This window comes from Sphaerodactylus townsendi, linkage group LG13, assembly GCF_021028975.2.
Source record: "Sphaerodactylus townsendi isolate TG3544 linkage group LG13, MPM_Stown_v2.3, whole genome shotgun sequence".
In the NCBI taxonomy this organism is placed as follows: Eukaryota; Metazoa; Chordata; class Lepidosauria; order Squamata; family Sphaerodactylidae; genus Sphaerodactylus; species Sphaerodactylus townsendi.
The window spans coordinates 34,267,118-34,282,953 of record NC_059437.1 but is presented as its reverse complement, the minus strand read 5'-3'; the positions used below and the strand labels follow the sequence as shown (position 1 = coordinate 34,282,953).

General features: G+C 42.9%; 1 protein-coding gene across 1 annotated transcript; it reads left to right on the top strand.

Annotated features, from left to right (window-relative positions):
* The first annotated feature begins 875 nt into the window (after positions 1 to 875).
* GGT1 (gamma-glutamyltransferase 1) lies at positions 876 to 15,380 on the top strand. The gene is made up of 8 exons (XM_048513834.1): positions 876 to 1,058; positions 5,706 to 5,885; positions 7,185 to 7,312; positions 8,158 to 8,247; positions 9,257 to 9,449; positions 10,983 to 11,140; positions 13,741 to 13,890; positions 15,229 to 15,380. Exons 1-8 carry the CDS (start codon positions 1,042 to 1,044, stop codon positions 15,378 to 15,380), a joined length of 1,068 nt encoding a protein of 355 aa, XP_048369791.1. The 5' UTR covers positions 876 to 1,041.
* Positions 15,381 to 15,836: the final 456 nt, after the last annotated feature.

Below are 15,836 nucleotides of genomic sequence, written 5' to 3'. Positions count from 1 at the left end.
GGCTTGTACTCTTCCTTCTGTATTACAGGCTAGCTGGATCCATTCTACTAATGATGGTGGGTTATCTTGCACCAGGGCCCTCTGGGTCAAGCCCCCCACTCCAGAAAAGAAAACTGTCTGAGCCCCAGCCTTGCTCAAAGACAGGAATCAGTACTTGAGAAGCAGAATTCTTGTTTTATGGATGGCAAGCATAGGAAAGCTAATAACTTAACTGTCTGATCTTTACAAGTCACAGGTTATATGTTTCCAGAAGAAATACATCAGATCCTCCACCACCCACCACCCCCTATGTAAGAACTCAATTCCCAGAGAAGAAAGAGCTAGGAACTAGGAGGGGGAAGAGGTGGGGGAGGACAGCAGAGGCAGTTTCACTCAGACATGCACATTCCAAAAGGCAGATAACATCCTTGACTTGATAACTCTCCTTCTCAGAATGAAAGCGTGAGAAAGGCCTCATTAACAAATTGAATGGCAGGAACCGAGCTAAGTTGGTGATGGTCATGATACCTTGGTGGTAAAATTTGAGTGGCTTGTCCAAAGTGAAGGATTGCCTGTTGCCTCAGTACCCTTTGGGTTTTGTGCCCAGGACATTGGTGGTGAATTGTTTCCCATAGGCTAGGTCACTGTCTCCCTCTTTGCGGCTAAGTGCACCTGCAGAAGCAAGTAATGAGCAGAGTCACATGTGGCTATGTAGATACCTGGGGAACCTGTCTGGTTGCTTCTTCAGTTCTGAGGCTCTCAGCCAATGAACAAGGTGAGGGTGTGCTGCATCTTCTATGGTCTGCTGCTTTTTAGGTGCTCGCAGGTTTTGTCAGCAGAGGGTGGAAAGCAAGAACGAGTTGTCTGATTCATTGCTGCTGGGCTTGAGAAGGAAATATAAGTAGCGGGAGCCCGAGACTCCAGAAGGGCAGTTTTATATCACCTGGAACTGTGGCCTGAAGACTTCCTAGTCTGTGTTATCTTTGTGAACAACCTAACAGTGAAGTTGTGCAGAACCAACTTGTGGATAAACAATCTATTGGTTATTGTGGACCTTAAGAAATGCTGTCTGTCTGTCGGTAAGTGCATTCTTCAAGAGGCTGTCAATTCAAAACTAGAAAAACCTAGTTTACCTTGGTGGATTGAGAAGGTGGGGATCTCAAGTACCTTAGAGCAACAGAATTAGTTGATGGTGAAATGGGCTCACTTCTGACACCAAAGAAGATGGTGGGCACAGGGAAGGGGAAAAGGACTCTGGTGTGGAGGTTCCAACAGTATGTATGTAGCTAGGCAATTGCTAGGTATGAGAGATGTGGGTGTTGTCTTTCTGTGGTCCCTTTTTCCTTGAAGTAGAGGGTGCCCACTGTTCTTCTATGTCATGTATCTGTGAAGTGCTATATAATATTTGAGAGTAAACTGGAGTGAATATAGTGGGATTTATGTTTGAGTAAAAATACACAGGATCAGACTGTAAGGGGACATAGGTTTTTTTCACAGCACAAATAAAAGGTCTTGAGGACGTGAAATGAAGTGTTTGGGGGAGGAAATTTGCCTAACTTTCTCTCCAAGATGTCCTCAGTATGTTTTATTTCTGCTTAATCTGACTTATTCTGAAAATCCTAAACTAGCAATCTTTCCCCCCAAAATGGGTTGAAGACGCTTCCTGCTTGCTGTGTAGAGAGCAGGAAATGTCTTATTTTTCCCACTCAAGTTTAAAGCTCTCACTTTTGATTTCTCCACATCTTGTGCCTGCCATTTTCTGCTGCCCGGGGGATTCGCTGTGCCACCTGTCTTAGCTGAGTTGTTCACAGGGTGGCTTCTTCTGCTTGCATCACAAGCAGCTGCTATTTCAGCTTGTAAAATACACAAATAAACGTAGTTTTCCCTGCCAGGCATATGCACATGTCATTTTTTCCATTTTTCCCCACAATGAAGTGTCTTTGAAGCGACGAAGATCCAAGAAGTGGCATGGATTCTCATATCCAGTCTTTGAAGCTTCGAGGCTACCTCCCCCCAGAAATTTTAAAATGGGAACAGGACATGTTGCCATAATCAGTAGGAGAAGCTGAGTTCATTCATATACTTTAATCACTGACAAGGCACCCAGCCATGATGCCAGCAGAGCAAACGCCCCAGGGGCATTTCAGCAAATGACAGGCGGCAGGGAGGATTCAAGCCTCAGAATAGTGAAAAAGAGAGGAGGAGGACTCCTCCTCAATTGAATGCTGAATTTACATGCCACATTCCCTGTTTGCTGGAGGGGTATAAGAAGAAGTGAGTATCCTTTCAGAGCAGGGAAGCTTTGCCCTTCTCTATCCCCAGAAGCGTTTGCATGCAAAAGCCCTCTCCACAAATGCATACAGTGCTGAAAAAACTTCCCCTTTTCCCAGGAGCTGCACGGGACTGTTTCAATTAACAAGAACAAAAAGCAAGCCTTCCAGGCAGACAGGAGGGGGGAAAAACCTCTCTCTCCTCACACGCTGTATTTGTTGCTGTCTAGACAAAAAAATGAGGAAGCACTTTTTTTTAAAGACGTCTCCATGATGTCTTAAAATACTTGTGCGGAAAGGACCAGAGACCCCGAATGCTGGACTCCTCAGCCATTAAAATATGAAGTCACTTATAAACAAACGTTAAGAGGACGTTTGACTGGACTTCTGTGCATCCTGGCAAAAACAGGTTGCAAATCCAGAAATTCTCCTTATCCTGCATAGACTGCAGTAAGACTTGAGAGAAAATAGGTGGTATGAATTGTCTTTTATACTCTGCGTTGATTTTCCAACACTGTCCTCTGTTTTGTCATTTGCCTTCTAAAATCTGGCTTAATGTGAATATAGATTTCTTCAAGATTCACCCCTACCCCCAGCTGAATATCTCAAGAAACTCTTGTACGAGTGCACTTGCATGTAAACACACCCACGTTGATACAACATGCACTCTGCAGCTCTTCTTTCTTCCTCCCATGTAAGGATTCATTCAAACATGTTGCTGAATGTTTCTCATTAGCAGATATAAATACAGTGTGTTGTGACAAGAAACATTCTCAGGAAGTTAATGCTTGTTACAGTTGATTAATTCACTGTGCTTTGGAAGCCGGTGCAGTCCAGGCAACTAAAGAACCACGCTGTACAGCATAAGAACAGGTATAACAACCATTCACTGCTGAACACAGGGGTCATAAAGGTTCATGCTCTTGTAACCTTGTTTTGTTTTCTATATATCTGTGCATAGGTGTTCACAATTGTTTTGGTAAACTGGATTAAGCGTGCACTTAAGCCAGGTTCTGGGGAGAATTATAAAGACCATGTGGTGGTCAAGCGGATGAGGGAGAAACAGGCTGGAGCTGAATCCAGGGAGGATGGGCACAATGTAGCAGGATATATGGATGCTTTGGAGAGGACCAAGTTGCATGTTTTGGATGGAGTAAGGCTATCACTGTCAAGTCCAATGAACTATTAGGAAATTCTCTTGGACTCAGTTTGTGGTTGGAGGGACAGAGTGGCCCTGTTGCTAGGAGTGGCTTCTACCCTCTGCATTCAGTTTGTAAGCTGTCTAATCTTCTAGACCTGGTTTATCTGACCAAACTAATCCAGATAGGCAGGCATGTTGTTGTATGTATGTATGTATGTATGTATGTATGTATGTATGTATGTATGTATTCATTCATTCATTCATTCATTCATTCATTCATTCATTCATTCATTCATTCATTCATTCATTCCATTTATACCCCACCCTATAGTATACACCGAAGTCCCAGGGTGGCTTATATAATGGGGTTAAAAGTACAATCCTAAAAAACATAAAACATAACCTTTAAAAACCACCATAAAAACATCTTTTAAAAACAGTCCATAGAGACATTATTAAAAATCCCTACCCCACCCTCCCCTCAAATCAAAGCAAGTCTAGGGGACACCTTACTGACCAACAGTATTTATTCCAATGAGCTTTTGTGAGTCAGAACTCACTTCCTCAGAAGTGTTGAAAAAAAGAAAATAATCTTCCTTATTTTTTTGTGAAGAATACTAGAAAGTGAAATAATTTTTGTTCAGAAAATTACTTCTCCTTCTGAAATATTCTGCACAAATGATGAGGGAAATGATTTTCTTTCTGTCATTGCCTCTGAGAAAGTGAACTCTGTCTCATGAAAATTCATGCTAGAATAAACACAGTTAGTATATAAAGTGCCCATGGACTGCCTTGTTTCTGGTCTATTGTAATTGGCAGAAGCTTCAACCAGTGCAGAACATAGTAGCACACATGAACCCGGAACTCACATACCTGGAAGTCACTTCCCATATTTTTGTTTAGCTCACCCCACCCAGCAAACTCTTTTAATGATCCCTCTTAATCCAGCAGGTCTGTTCTGCACAAGGGTGATGCCTTCTTAGTTGTAGGATCCACCCTCCCTGAAGTACAGAACAATCTTCCAGAGAACTGTTGTTCTGCACAGATGATTACAACCTTTCAGTTACGTGTGGATGTGTTGTCTTATTACTGTGCCCTGTGGTTGTATGGGGTACTTTAACTGTTTAGCTGTGGTTATCCAGTAGTTCCTTCCTCTATTATTAACCTCATATAGCCAGAAGCCTTCAGCAATTATCTGGTCATTATTACATGTAAACCGTGCAGAACATCTAAGTAAGCATGGGATACACACTATTCAACAAAGAGACATCCCTTAGATTTGCTTTAAGAGCAAACTAGTCAAGGGGAAAGTAAAACCATCACCTTCTTGCTAATGCTATATACTACCAAGGATCTTGACCCTAAAATTCACCAAATGTACACTAATAAGTACAAGTAAATTGTATCACCACTGCTCTTCAAGCAAGATAACGGGGAAGTGGCATTTCCTAATGCAGTAAGGTTGTGAAATTGTTTTGCCAAAAACTGTGGGATCAGCAGGGATGGTGCTCTTATTAAATTTGGCTAAATGCCATTTAAAACCCCAACTGCAAATGAAGGGAGAGGAACTCTTACTTGGGTTATCCACATGTTTGATCTCCTTATCAATTGACTGAAGATAAAAAGTGGATTTTTAATTTCAAGTATCCCTATGCTGTATTCTGTTAAATGAAATGAATTAAGGTTTTATAAAGGTGTGTGTGCGTGGAGGAGATGAGATGGCTTCAGACATGGAGACCTATCATGATGGGGAGCCGACTCATCTGCAAAATTTTGCCCTGTTGGTCAAATCAGAGGAGCTTCCAATACAAGTTGCACAGTAAAAGCTAACAATTTAAAAAGCAATACTAGTAGTGGTTAACTAGAATCAGGCCAATGGAGACTGTTGAGTAAACATGGAATATCTTTCATTCTAGTTTTGTCCTGTGCCCAGATGTGGTGCTGTCTTGCTTGACTTGCCCCTACAAGGGATCTTGGCTTTAAGGTCCCTGGACAGTGATGAAAAAAACAGGTCTCTCTCTCCTTTGCATGTCCTGTTGTGCCCTGCTGACATTCTGTAGATGTATTGCTACTGCAGAGCCTGACAGCCCATCTAATCCTCTGACAAACCTCAGCCACTTCAACATCTTCTGGCTCTCCCTCTCCAGCAATGTCCTGCTGACATGCTACTTTTAAACTCTTCTCTACTTTTTTTATTAGTTCTATGGGGGCTTGTACATTTCCCCCCTTTCTAGGGCTGAAACCATCCCAGTTTGCTTTTTTGCCTTTACTTATCCAGTGGCTCTCCTGACCTTCTTCTGTGTGTTTTTCTTCAGAAAGATGAAGAGGAAGCATCTGTGGATTGGGATCCTGACAGCAGTACTCTTGGTTCTCATTGTATTCCTTGGAGTTTACTTTGGGCTGCGTTCTAAGTCCTCCTTTAGGCAACAAGATCTGCCTGTCTATAAGAGTGCAGCTGTGGCCACAGATGCTGGCCAGTGTTCCATTGTGGGGAGGTAAGCAGATCTCTTCACTTTCCTAAGGAAACGTGCAGTCAAGGAATATCTTATGTTGTGCAGCGAAGATGATGGAACAACACTGATAGTGTTCCTGGCAAGAAATCCTGTCCTTAAGTCGTGGCATATTAAAGCCAGTGTGTGAGGCTGTTTTCCATATCCTCTGTGTGGTAAGGCACACTGGTGTGCCTCTAGGTATTTTATCATCTGAGGAATGTTTGGCCTATTGGTAAGAGAACAGTGTTCTCAAAACGTACAGAGACCTAGCAAACTTTGAAGAAAATTTCAGAGGGTCGCCATGTTAGTCTGCAAAAATTCAAGTTTCAAAGCTCTCTGGAGCTTTGACTCTTGAAAGCTTATACCCAGAAAATCTTATTGGTCTCTAAAGTGCTACTGGACTCAAATCTAACCGTTCCAGCAACCTTTGAGAAAATCTGTTAGCCAGCAATATTTTAGGAGAAACCTCATAGCCACTTTCATGGACTAGTCCCTGCTCCTCTTTCCCACTCATTTCCCACCTACTTTGTATTCCTTCTTATGTGCAAAAACCAGAAATGTTGGTTTTGGTGTACAGAGCTGAAATTGTATTAAGAATACCATGGGGGTATGTAGACATAAATTTTAACTAAAGGTATTGATAATGGAAAGAGAGTGTGCTACTTCTTACAAGGAAGCGTTCTGAGGCTCGAAGTTACTCTTCCATGTTGAAAGGGTGTTTTTTTTTTCAAATGCCTCTTCTGTCCACTTTCCTGGTGCCTTTTACAACTGAAACCTTCTCAGAAAACCTGCTTAATGTTTGCTGTTCTTCAGAACCCCTTCTTAAAACCAGCTTCTTCCATCATCAGCATTTAGATTCCAGAAATTGACTTATACCAGCAAAGAGCTTTGAAGCATCTTAAGCACCAGCTGGGTTCTTGATGCATTTAGATGGTAACATTCTTGAGCCAAGGATGGATTATCATGCAGCATCATTGCTAAGGTTGCCAACATCCATATAGGGTCCAGATACCTCCCAGAACAATGGTTTACATACAGAGGCGTAGCAAGGGGGGAAAGTGCCCGGTGCACTGGTGCATCCTCTGCCCCAACGTCGGCTCCCATTTTGCCCCAGAATGCTCCCATCCCACCCCGGAACGCCCCTGTCCCACCCCGGAACGCCCCCGCCATGCCCCCGGAACACCCCTGCCATGCCCTGGGAATGCCCTCACCACGCCCCCACAGGGGCATGCGCCCAGTGTGCTGCACACACCCCTGTCCCCTTGAAGCTACGCCTATGCTTACATAACTTCTTCTCTGCAGGGATATTCTTCAAAAAGGGGGATCAGCTGTGGATTCTGCCATTGCAGCTCTGCTCTGTGTGGGCCTGATGAATCCTCACAGCATGGGTATTGGAGGAGGCCTCTTCTTCACCATACATACAGCTAATGGTAAGGATGTGTCTGCTCACAATTGTTACATACTGGACATACTGTATACATACTATAGCGACTGCAAAAAATGACCATGGCAGGACAATGGCTCAGTGACTACAATTCAGCGTTGTGTGCCAGGATCCCTGTTTGCCAGATGCTAAAAAATTGGTTAATAAAAAAGGGTGTGAAACAGAGTCAGCAAGCAACAGAGTTGACATATTGGCTTCAACATATTAAAAATAATTGTGTGAGTCAGTTGCTCCTAGCTATGAGGGGAGGCATGACCAACCGTATGCATGACCTAGCTCTTCTTGGGAAGAGTGAGCTGTATTGCTCATGTGCAGGAACAGTGCCTTCTTTGACATTTTAAAAGCAATCTCTGATTCCAGAAACATAGAAGAGGGTGAACTGAGTGGGCCCAGTTGATGAGGTAGTCCAGTCTTCAGAGTGATCGTAGCCTTTTTTGACATGCGTATAGAATGCTGACATATCACTGCAGTTTGCCATTTCTTTGAAATGTGGAATAAGGCAAAAACTTCCTGTATGTGTGTAACTTGGCTGATGTCCTTCTAAAGTGGCTTCACCATTTCAGTTGTTGTTCTGAATCAATTTTTGACAGTGTGATAGCAAGCGACATACGTAAACAAAAGAAGCTGTCTTTATACTGAGTGTGGTGATCAGTCCATCAAATTGGCATCAGCTGTCTAGCCTCAGGCAGAGGTCTTTCATATCCCCTACTACCTGGTCCTTTTAACTGGAGGTGGTGGGGATTGATCCTGGGACCTTCTGCATGCAAAGCAGAAGCTCTTTCACTGAACCACAGCCCCACAAAGATGATCTCATTTCTTCTCTTACTAAAGGGAAAGTGGAAGTCATTAATGCCAGAGAGGTGGCGCCGAAGAACGCATCTCTGAACATGTTTGGCAACAACTCAGCCCTGTCCCAGAAAGGTAATGTGATTTTTCTAAGAGGCAGCTGCTACCTGCCGATTTGGGTAGGCATTCATCTAAATCCTGGCTACTCTTTGCCTTGTCTTCTGCATGATGATGATAAAGATTCTGCAATATTTCACATTCACATGTAACTCACTTGTGGTCTCTTGAAATTAGGAATATCATGTTAAGTTAAGGATGTGTTGGTAATGGGTTGGATCCCAACATGTGATAGAAAAATTTACATAGTTCTATTTACATGAGCCAACTGCGCAAGAACTGCTACAGTACCAGGCAATTAAAAAAAATCCTCATCAGTGTTGCTGTGTACTAAAATCAAAAGGTAATTTAATACAGACACTGCAATCCCACTGGGAGGTGTGATATGATTTGATCGGTTATCAGGATGTGTTTGTAGAAATATACCTTATGCTATGTCTTGCACAAATGGAAATGCAACACAGGGAACTGTCAAGTTCACTTAGACCAAGGGCTACTTTCAATGTCTCTCCTGTACTTCAGTTTATGCAAGTACATTTGTGTTCATGGGATCCAACTCATGATCTCAAAGCAGAGGATCAAGTGGAGATGCCCATTCTTTGACCTTAGATGAGAATGAGGAGGGGATTACTGACATCAAGTTTGTCCATCTGGTTATTCATGCAAATATGTGTTCTCTTCAGTGGTATGACTCAACTGAAAATATAAATACTTAAACGGTGAACAACCAGGAACATTCTCCCAAAGTTCTCCTGGCAAGAAAGGTCATTGCCAGCCCTGTGGAGTCACAAGGAGACTGTTCTGGGAAACTATTCTCTTTCTCAAACAAGCCCAGGTCCAAGGCAATCGCCCCCAGCATTCCCATCCATTCAGCATCTTCTACAGCAAGGAAGCTGCAGTAGACAGAGACTGTGCCAGTCCACTGAACACCCAAAGGGGACTTGCCAACATTTCTGTTCTTGTTGTGCTGTTTGATGACATTGTGTAGGAATGCAGTCACCTGATCTTTGTTCTCTTCTTGCTGCAGGAGGATTGTCCATAGCTGTTCCTGGAGAAATCCGTGGTTATCAAATGGCGCACAAGCGCCATGGCAAACTACCATGGAAGGAGCTGTTTCTGCCCAGCATAGAACTGGCAAGGGAGGGTTTCCCTGTCGGGAAAGGCCTGGCAGGTGCTCTCAGCAGCAAGCAGCAGGCAGTTGAAAGCAATCCATCTTTGTGGTAGGTAATGCAGTTTCTTATATGAAGAGTTCAAGAGAGGTGAAGAGAGAACTAGTTACAGGGGTGTGTAGACTAGAAATGCCCAACTTCTGTATTCTTGGAGTTGGCAAGGTAATCTGCCCTCTGGACAGCGATCTGGGGTTGGAGTGTATTTTGCCCTAGAGACTGACCCACTTGCTAGTGACGAGGCTCTGTTATGATGGTAGTGTTATCCAATTGTAAGAACTATGCTGTTATGGAGTCCTCATACTCAAGCATGGCACTACTTGATGTAATGGTTAGAGAGTCAGACTAGAGACACTCTCAGCTTAACCTACTGCACAGGGTTCCTTTTGAAGGGAAGATCACAAAACTGATGTAGCCTTCTGCTACTGATCACATCAGAGCACCAAATAGAAAAAATATTTGTTGGTTGCCTGGAACAAATACCTCAGCCTTAGAGACTCTGGTTGGTTGGCTGGCACTGCAAAGATTTAAACCTAATAATAGACAGCATAGTTTCTTCAGGCATAAAGATGAACTGATTAAGAACATAAGAACATAAGAACAAGCCAGCTGGATCAGACCAAAGTCCATCTAGTCCAGCTCTCTGCTACTCGCAGTGGCCCACCAGGTGCCTTTGGGAGCTCACATGTAGGATGTGAACGCAATGGCCTTCTGCGGCTGTTGCTCCTGATCACCTGGTCTGTTAAGGCATTTGCAATCTCAGATCAAGGAGGATCAAGATTGGTAGCCATAAATCGACTTCTCCTCCATAAATCTGTCCAAGCCCTTCTTAAAGCTATCCAGGTTAGTGGCCATCACCACCTCCTGTGGCAGCATATTCCAAACACCAATCACACGTTGCGTGAAGAAGTGTTTCCTTTTATTAGTTCTAATTCTTCCCCCCAGCATTTTCAATGTATGCCCCCTGGTTCTAGTATTGTGAGAAAGAGAGAAAATTTTCTCTCTGTCAACATTTTCTACCCCGTGCATAATTGTTGCTCAGTTTGCAATACAAATTGGAAATTGGACCCTAGAGAGAGATAGACAATAGACAACAATAGCTCTATGTCTGTATGGTCTTCTCAGAAAAGGTTAGGTAAAATTTCTAGCGAATCATCTGGAAGAGATGTCACATATTCTCTAAGTTAACCCTTCCCAGGCCCTCAAAATTTTTCAGCACTTGGCAAGGCACTGCAGCATCCCTAGTTGGGACCTTTGTGTTGTAGCCTTGTAGAATCAGTTATCCTTTGACTTATATGCAGTTTAGGAACACATATTTAAATTAGTGTAGCTGACATGGTTTTCACTGCATTGTTCTAAGAATGCTAGAAGACATCTAGTTGGGGCATGTGTGGTTTGCTGTGTGCTTTGAATGGGAGATGTCTGGTGTGGGGCAGGTGCCAGGGAGGACGAGGGGGGGGGGGGCGTGGATTCAGGAAATTTTAAAATTAAAATGGGGGTCTTCGGTTGCTACAGTTTGAGAACTTCTGTTCTAGGCCTAAAGGCCTCTCGGTTGAAGAAGCTTGACTGTCTTCATTCTATCTTCAGTGAGGTTTTCTGCAAAGGAGGAAAAGTCCTCAAAGAGGGGGAGATACTCAGACTGCCTAAACTAGCGAACACCTATGAGACACTAGCCAATGAGGGACCAGATGCCTTTTATAACGGAAGCTTAGCTCAGCAAATTGTCACAGACATCAAGAATGCAGGTGAGAAACTGGTGGAGTACTTTCAATGGAAGAAGGATCATTTGGGTTTTTTTTTAATTATATGTTTACTATAAAGAAACAAGCTGGGGACCAGTGAAACTCACAGGTAAGGGACATTCCACACACCCCTCACAATACTGTCCTTCTTCTCCCTTTCTAATCTTTATTCTCCCACACTTCTGCATTTTCCATGCTCTCTCCTCCCAGCTCTTTTTCATTGCCCCTTCACTCACCACTTTTGCTCCCTCTCCATTAGGTAGGGTTTCCAGCTCCAGATTGGGAAACACCTGGATATGCTTTGGAGTGTGGACTCTGTGGCATTGTACACTGAAGCCCTAAACCTGGCCCTTTCCTAAAATCTCCAGATATTTCCCCAACCAGAGCTGGCAGCCCTCTCTATGCTGCTACTACTTTCTACCAAGTTGGAGATGCCTAGACCCAATCTCTACTACCTCAATTGCTTGGCAACCCACAGTGCTGACTGTGATTTTGAGAGCTTTCAGTTGTCACCCTCCATATGAGTAGTGTGTGTTAAAGTACTCGGTTGACTTCATAAAGTTTTAGGATTTTTCTGCCAACCTAGAGATTCCTTTATGTAATTTTTAAAAATCCTTCCGATCTATATTTGACTTTATCATCTGGATTTTAAAAATCTGTTTTCTGTTAAAATTTGTTTTCTAGAACCATGTTCTAAATGGCAATTGGGCAACCATACATTTCATTTATGAAGACCCTTTTACAGTGTATACTGGAAATTTATAAAAGATATACATGAAAGAATTCTACAAAGAATAAAAGACTTGTAGCATTTTATATACAAACTTGCACTAAAGCCCATTGTAAATTAAAATAAAATGGGTTGCAGAACGCTGGGAGGGAGGCGTCCTCCTCCAGGAGAGCAGCCCATATTGTTTGTGGTGGAGGAAGCTCCTGGGTTGAAGGAAGGTGGGCGGGGATGGGATGGAATGTCATGAATCCTGCACCCCCATTGGCTGGGAGTTTGTCGTGGGACATTCCATCCCTTAGGGCGTAGGCAATTATGCATAAGGATTTATTTGCTAGAACACACACACATGTGCACGTCATTCACCCTGATAAAGATACTAAACCTTAAAAAATCAGATCACTCTGGGCATGCTCTTACAAACTGGCATGATGAAGTTGTTGGGGAACATTGATCCAACCCAACCTTTCCTATATCTTTTGGAATATCACTTTTTCCATTTTGGTTTGTCATAACGTTCAGTATTTACTAAACTTGTCCCAGAAATGCTTCAAACTGGAATTGATAAAAAATGATTGATTCTACAGTGTTTCAATGAATTCCAGTGGAATTCATCTTGTAAACCTAAAATCAGGATTCCAGTTACAAAGAAAGAAATTAGTTGTTTTATTTAGCATTCCAGAAATAATTGATACCGTAAAGAGAGAACACGATTAATTGAGTATCAAGTAAGCACAAGCTCTCTACTACAAGACAAAATGTCTCCTGTCTGGAATTTGTAGTTAAACTAAACCATTGCATAATACTTGGAAAGCCAATAAATAATGGCTATTGGAAAGTTTTGTGCCACCTGCTCACAGGAAGTTAAGAAAAGCATATTCACTCCATCTGGAACCAGCTAAGCTGATCATGGTACTCAGCTTCAAGTTCTAACTTGGGACCTCAATCCTTGTTTTTCAGTTTAATAATTCAGCAAATCTTATACCTGTTGGGTGAAATTTGAATATTGTTGTCCCATCTTTAAGAAATGGAGAACTGCCCTTCAGACTAAAGACAAATAGTAGAATCATAGAACAATTAAAATTGCAATTAACCTTTAAAAACGATAACAATTTAAAATACAAACAACAAATCAGCAAAGCAAAAACTTAACATTGGATTGCAACCCAGAAGATCTCAAACTCACTGGGAGGGGGCCAGGCACAGCAAATAGTGGCCATCAAGATGAGGGGAATAGCGGGGGAGATAGTCAGTGGCCGGGCAACAGATAACCCACTAGGTCAGCCCACTAGATCCAAAAGGAAAGGATTTAATTGTAATCTTCTTACTATCCACTGGCCATTCAATATTCTCTTTTCTATGAGTGACTAGTACTAGTGAGTGGAAAACTGGAAGGGAATCCTGTTCCCCATATCTTCAAAAATAACATAAGAATTTTGCCGGTCCAAACCAGTTCCTGTGCTACTATTAGGTTGGAAAGGATGGGTGGCTAAGACATGATCCTGTGAATCTGTTCTTTTCTATTCAGATCCCCAGAGGGCCAAAATTTAGGGCCAAAATGGAAACAGCCTGTTTACTAGGAACATTTGAAAGGAGCGAAGCTTCTAGATGTACATCTAGGGGACAAGGGATGAAATAGCCTTCTACCCCAGCTCAAGATCAGAGTGCGAAATTTCATTGCATGAGCCAGGACTGACTTTATTCTGGTACATTCAATATGTGAGGGAAGAAAGGGGTGGGCAAGAGGCCATTGTGCAAGCTCAAATGATACATTGGTGGTGTTTGCCATGGGTCCCCAGTCATTTCCAGTAGCAAAAACATGTGTACCCTTAAATATTTGTGTACCTATGCAGAAGGTTAAGCATTTCTGTTCCAGGGGGGATCGTTACACTTGAAGATCTGCAGAATTATGAGCCAGTTCTAGATGAAAATCCATTAAAAGCGACCCTTGGCGAGTTCACAATGTATGTGCCCAACGCCCCACTGAGCGGTCCTGTGCTAGTGCTCATCCTCAATATACTGAAAGGTAAGACTGCCCTATTTCTCCTTGTTATATCCAAAGCATTTTGACTCACAAAGGACTATGGGGTGTTGGTTTTCTAAACAGGTCTTGACACCTTGTTACTATTCAATAAACAGAAGTAATGATCATACTAACAGAGCGGTAATATACAGTCATGAAAAGTGCAAAGGGAGCCCCTCTATATCAGCACAGTAAAATAGATGGGTTAGGGATTGCTTTTGATTTCATGCTAAAGTTTGACTGGGGATCGGGGGGGGGGGGGGGGCTCACCTCAAACTGTCCCACACATCAGTTTAATTACACTGACTGAAAATGTGAAGAACTCCTTTTCCATACAAAGGAAGTATAATGCAAATTAGGAAATATCTGATCTGATCTATTGCAGTTATATACCTTTGAATAACACATGCTAGTGACAAATGGGTGGGTTTTGAGCTCAGAGGCCGCAGCTGGAAACTGTGCACGGTCTAAAGGGATTCTTACTCTGATTCACCAGGGCTCATTTTATGTATCCTTGTTTCATTCTTGAAAACAGTTGTACTGGCTTCCTTTCTGTCCCTGTCTCCTGTGAAGTCAGGCAGTGAGAGAACTGACAGGAGCTTGGTTAAGGATACCAACAGTTCTTGGGAGGATCAAATGCTTGACCTGAAAGAGCCCTCTAAGGCTTTCAGGAAGAGAATAATTCAAACCACTTTGATCAAAGCAGAGTAGTTTTGGTAGAGCATGGTGCAGCACAGACCCAGCACATTTGAATCTGTTTCAAAAACAAGCATAAACAGTTGGCATTTGCATTCCACACCTTTGTAACAGTATCGGGTGGGTTACAAAAGTCCCTGTCTCTATTGTTGCTTTCTCAACAATCCTTTAAGGTTGAGGAAGGTTAATCATTTTGGTTGAGAAATTTTCCCTGTAACTTGCCTGAGGCCTTGATAGCTGGCCAGAGCTTTGAACCCAGGTCACCCACGCCCATACCTGCCTGAGAACTGACACACTCAAGGAGCTTTCAAAAGTTAGTCAGGCAAAACATTTTTTTTTGCAAAACCTAGCCTGATTCTTCTCTTTTCCTTCTTTGACGCTTCATAAAATCTAGCTTTGATAATATTTTCCACCAAACACCTGGGGGGCAGGTAGTAAGCTAAGAACTCTGGGATTTTTCCTGCCTCCCTTTGTAACACTGATGTGCTGGCTTTCATCCTCTAGTCTACATTGACCTTTGAAACAAGTTATGTTATTGATGGGGGAAGTGAAATGTCCATTTTGGCTCAAGTGCCAGTCTGTTCAGTTTAGGCTACGAAGATGTCTGCTTTTATGTCTAATGCCTAATCTTTATCTCTCTGTCAGGATATCATTTCTCCAGCCGCAGTGTTGAGACTCTGGAGGAAAAGGGCTTGACTTACCACCGCATTGTGGAGGCTTTCCGATTTGCCTATGCGAAGAGGACTTTATTGGGGGACCCAGCATTTGTCAACATCACTGGGGTATATAGCACATAAGCCTGTAATACAGGGAGGCTGCTCCCACATGGCAAGAATCTTCCCTGTTTGTTTCATAGAGCTGTGAATCCAGAGATGTTCACACTTGCAACAGATGTTTTCTGTACATTTTTCTCTAGCAGCCCCTTGTGGGCATGCCCAGTATATTTCTCCACCACACCTCCAGAAGGCCTTTTGTTGGATTTTTTTAAAAGCAGCAATTGTTATAGCATTATAACATTATAGCAATGATGGGGGGGGGGAGCGGAATTGAGCCCTCAAAAATCTTTCCAGTGGTGTAGAGTTAAAAATGGCAGCCATAAAGGGTCACCAGTAACAAAAAGATCACTGATGCGGGCTGGACCTGTCTAGATCAGGGGTAGGGAACCTGCGGCTCTCCAGATGTTCAGGAACTACAATTCCCATCAGCCTCTGTCAGCATGGCCAATTGGCCATGCTGGTAGGGGCTGATGGGAA

Coding starts and splice junctions, on each gene's coding strand:
- GGT1 (XM_048513834.1), top strand. Junction 5,886..7,184: donor CAGTGTTCCATTGTGGGGAG/GTAAGCAGATCT, acceptor TCTTCTCTGCAG/GGATATTCTTCAAAAAGGGG. Junction 11,141..13,740: donor CACAGACATCAAGAATGCAG/GTGAGAAACTGG, acceptor TTTCTGTTCCAG/GGGGGATCGTTACACTTGAA.